The sequence below is a fragment of the Morone saxatilis genome, unplaced genomic scaffold (assembly GCF_004916995.1).
Source record: "Morone saxatilis isolate NCDOM2014 unplaced genomic scaffold, NCSU_SB_2.0 Contig0, whole genome shotgun sequence".
NCBI classification, from domain to species: Eukaryota; Metazoa; Chordata; class Actinopteri; family Moronidae; genus Morone; species Morone saxatilis.
In genome coordinates, this window is record NW_023339650.1 from 70,531 (window position 1) to 74,555 (window position 4,025).

At 39.0% G+C, this 4,025-nt stretch overlaps 1 protein-coding gene across 1 annotated transcript in view; it reads left to right on the top strand.

Moving 5' to 3' along the window:
* LOC118321806 (phospholipid phosphatase-related protein type 4) overlaps positions 1 to 4,025 on the top strand; it is a 24,426-nt gene that overhangs the window by 11,775 nt on the left and 8,626 nt on the right. The window contains exon 2 of the mRNA XM_035653326.1: positions 2,966 to 3,151. Coding sequence (XP_035509219.1) covers positions 2,966 to 3,151 — 186 coding nt within the window. The remainder of the gene's footprint in view (positions 1 to 2,965; positions 3,152 to 4,025) is intronic.

The window sequence follows — 4,025 nt, forward strand, 5'->3', positions numbered from 1 at the left end:
GGTCTAGACCTGCTCTATTTCGAAAAGTATCCTGAGATAACTTCTGTTATGAATTGGCGCTATACAAATAAAACTGAACTGAATTACATTGAATATCTTTAGGTTTTGGACTGTTGGTCATACAAAATAAGTAATATGATGATGCCTTGGGCTCTGAATTTTTTTTTTTTTTGACATTTTATAGACCAAGAAATTAATCAGCAGATTAATCAATAGTGAAAAACACTGTACACATGAGAAAGTATAGTAAATACAGTGACCCATACTCTTATACAAATGACAAGCCATAAAACAATTTGATTTCCTAGATTAAATCTTAGAAACTAAAAATAACTACTTAAAAAGCAGTATATCATTCAAGGCAGCAGTGTTCAGAGTGAGGAGAACTTTAATGCAGCTTAAGCACAATACAAAATGGCTGCAGGAATCAGAGGAAGAGGAAAAACAGCGAATCAATTAAGTTCTACATTTATTTGATTTTATCCATTTTGTCCATAGTTTCTGTCAGTTCTGATAATGTACACAACAAAGTAACTGCTACTGAGATTTAGGAACACAGTGACTTTTTTAAGACATGTCTGGAGGGGAACGCTATGCTTAGGTCAAAGCTAAATGCGAGCCAAAAGCAAAAAGATTGGACAAACCTGGACACAAATAAAGATTGTTTTACATCAGCACAGATTTATAATCTTTGACAGTCAGGAAGGAGTTTATTATCCTAAAAATGATAGCCAGAACTACAAAAGTAAGTCCACTGTGGATGCTACTAATGTTGAATAAAATAACTGGTTCAAAACTACATGAAACCTCCCTCTTTGTAATAACTGATAGAAACCCAGGACGGAAAACTATGTTTCTGTGGCAGAAATGTACAACAGACAAAAGGAAGAAAACCTACAAACAGAGGTTCCACTGTGTGGTTGTGTGTATATGGGTGGCTAAGCTCCCAGCAGGAGTGTGTTGACTTGAAGAGATCTCCCTTGTCTTGGGCTCCAAGTGAGGCCCTCCTCCATTGCGCTGCTCTACTTAGCATTAGCTAAGCGAAGAGCACGCCTGCCACTGTGCACCAGTGAATCAGGGTATTAAGCTGCATGATAAAGCCTGTGATGCTGCGGGGCACGTTCAACTCCCACTGACGCAGCTCACCGCAGTCCTCTGTGGACACTTTACCGCCTTCAATTACACAACAGCTTTCTGCCTACACATGCACCTTACCTCTCCGTGGTTCTCTTTAATGGACACCACATGCAGAGCTGGGGGGCTGTTAGAGAACATTGGGGAAGAGATTTCGACACAACAAAGCCGAGAGAGAGTGTTGGTTTGTGTGTTTGAGTTTTAATTTCTTTCTTGTGCAATGAGAAATATCTCAGAACAATTTGAGGTGCTCACTTTTTCCCCAAGAGATATGCAGTGTTATTACCAGACTTTTATTGACTTGTAGGTCTCATTCGGCTCAGTCGTGCCATTTCAGTCCATCTCTCCACTCATCATATATAAAACCACAGTCTTGCTTCTGCAATATAGAAACATGTGAGACTGTGAATGTCAATCCAATTCAGAAACAGTAAGAATACTTGCAGGCAAAAAGAGAACAATGTAATTCATGCTTTAGAATAACATCAATTGACCCTTCCGCCCCTTTTTGTTTTGTGTTCTAAAAACAGTTGAGCAAGCTTCTGTCAGAACCTGAGTCAACACATATATAAATCAGTCCACAGGCAACCAGAAACATCAAACAAGTTCTTGTTTTACAAGGTTACAACCTGTTCACTCATTGGCAATAAAAAGTGATTAATAAATACAAACATATGGCACCTTTAAACAAAAGCAATCTACATGCACCAGTTCAAACATAGCATTCTAAGACGGAAGTTATAAACATACCTCTGCATTTAAATTCTCTCATTTAAAGACTCATGTCTTGCATATTTCAGCGTTTACATTTTTAATCACAAATGTATTTTACTTGCAGTAAAAAAATGTTTTTGTAGTGATAGATTTGCTCTCAAACCTATTCTGTTAGATTGCATAATTAGACAAAAAAGTAACTCCATACTACTCCACATATGCAGAGGGCTGCATACCACAGAATCAAACCAGCAAGAGAAAAATCTCTGTGTGTATGTACTGGGTAATCTGTAAGTCAGCAATTTTCCTCCTATATACTTGTGGCCTTGTGAAAACTCTGAAAACAGACCCACAGTTTTGGTGGCAGTTTATCTGGACTGTGTCTTTTCAGCTCAACTCTCTCGCTGCTCTGCTCTCTCAGTGCTCTTGACAGGACTGGATATCCACTGGTAAAATGCCACCAACTCCTAGTACACATACAGTGACACTGTGACAGGTCAGTGGTGAAATTGCTGCAGCCAGCCATTCAGCATGTCTACAGCACACATTTACATAACCAGGCGAGCCCTCTGCAGACCTGATCCCTGGCTATCTTCCACAGACTACTGATACACTTTGATTTGCTCAACTGAGGGATCAACGGCAGCTTTATCACTCAAACTTTGTTTTTCACGGTTGGGATTGAACCACTGTGTTAGGATTGGTCTTTTATGATTTTTAGACCTTCAAGCTGGCTATAATAAACGTGAACTAGCTGTTTCTCATTTTGCTTGTTGTGATGAGGAGAATTCATACAGTAGTTTAGAGCAGAGCACAGTGGGAGTACTTCATGTTTGGAAAAGCAATTCATTCCACATGCCATCTTCCATCACCTTCAGTACCGTCCTCACTACCCTCAGGTCATGAAAACTATTTTCCATGCCTTCGTTGTCATTATCTAATCAAATTAGCATGGTCATTGAACCATAGGCTTATGGGGACACTTGCACCATTCACTGTCTGTTTATCTATTTATTTATTCATTGGCAATCTGTTAAAGCCCATCCTGCCTCAGCTCTTTATGACTTTGAACTCCCTTAAATCGTTTTGTTTTTTTTCTGCCTTCTCCTGTCGATAGCTGCCCATCCTGGTGTCGTCTGTAGTCAGTCTGTACTTCCTGGAGTGGACAGATGTGTTCAAGCCGGTGAAGTCTGGCTTCAACTGCCATGACCGAAGCCTGAGCCTGCCCTACATCGACCCAAACCATGAGGTCATCCCCCTACTGATGCTGCTCAGCCTGGCCTTTGCGGGACCTGCTATCACGGTAAGGGTTGAAAACAGACAGTGGAGAAAAGAAAAGTATGAGACAGAAAACTTTGACTTCAGTTTCAGAAGGTTTTCACACAATGAAATACATCCATGGCATTAGCACAGGAAGGAGAGGGGGCTTCGGGCATTGCCAGCCCCCATTGCCCATTTTACCATTTTTTTAATATAATCTCTGATATAACTAATTAAAACCCTGTTATATAACTATTCTACCTTGAAATAACTTACTATTTTTTTGCTACACTGAGTTGTAATAGGGTGAATGGTGCTTCTGGCATTCAGACTCATATGCCTGTTCTTGCACTGTGTAACTTTTGGTTTCATTTCAGAACAAATGCTTTACAGCAGTAGTCACACACCACCAACTATGTCAGTGATTTTGGTGAAAGTGGATCTTATTTTATATTTTATTATTTATTTATATAATTATAATTATAGATTATTGCATCCTAATGTAGATGTAGGACTGACGATCAGGCAGTCTCTCCAAGTAAGCTATGATCGCAACAATTAACACAAATTCAACCAATCCCTATCAATTCTGCGCAACCTCGCAACTTTGACTGCTTTGATTAGTTTCCTGCAAGTTTCACCAATAATGCGTCCTCCATGCAAAACTATGAGCCATATGTAAACAAACTAGGTAAGGCTTGGCTAGGCTAATGTTAGCCAAATTTACCACTGAAAATGCCACAAACAATTTATTTATTTATTTTTATTTTATTGCTTTTATCTTTTACTGTGTACTTTTTTTTATTGTTGTGCTTCTATTGTATTCTATCTATTCTATCTATTTATTCTGTATATGTTTTTGTGCAGCACTTTGGAAGCCTTGTGTTTGTTGAAATCGTGCTATATAAATAAAGTGG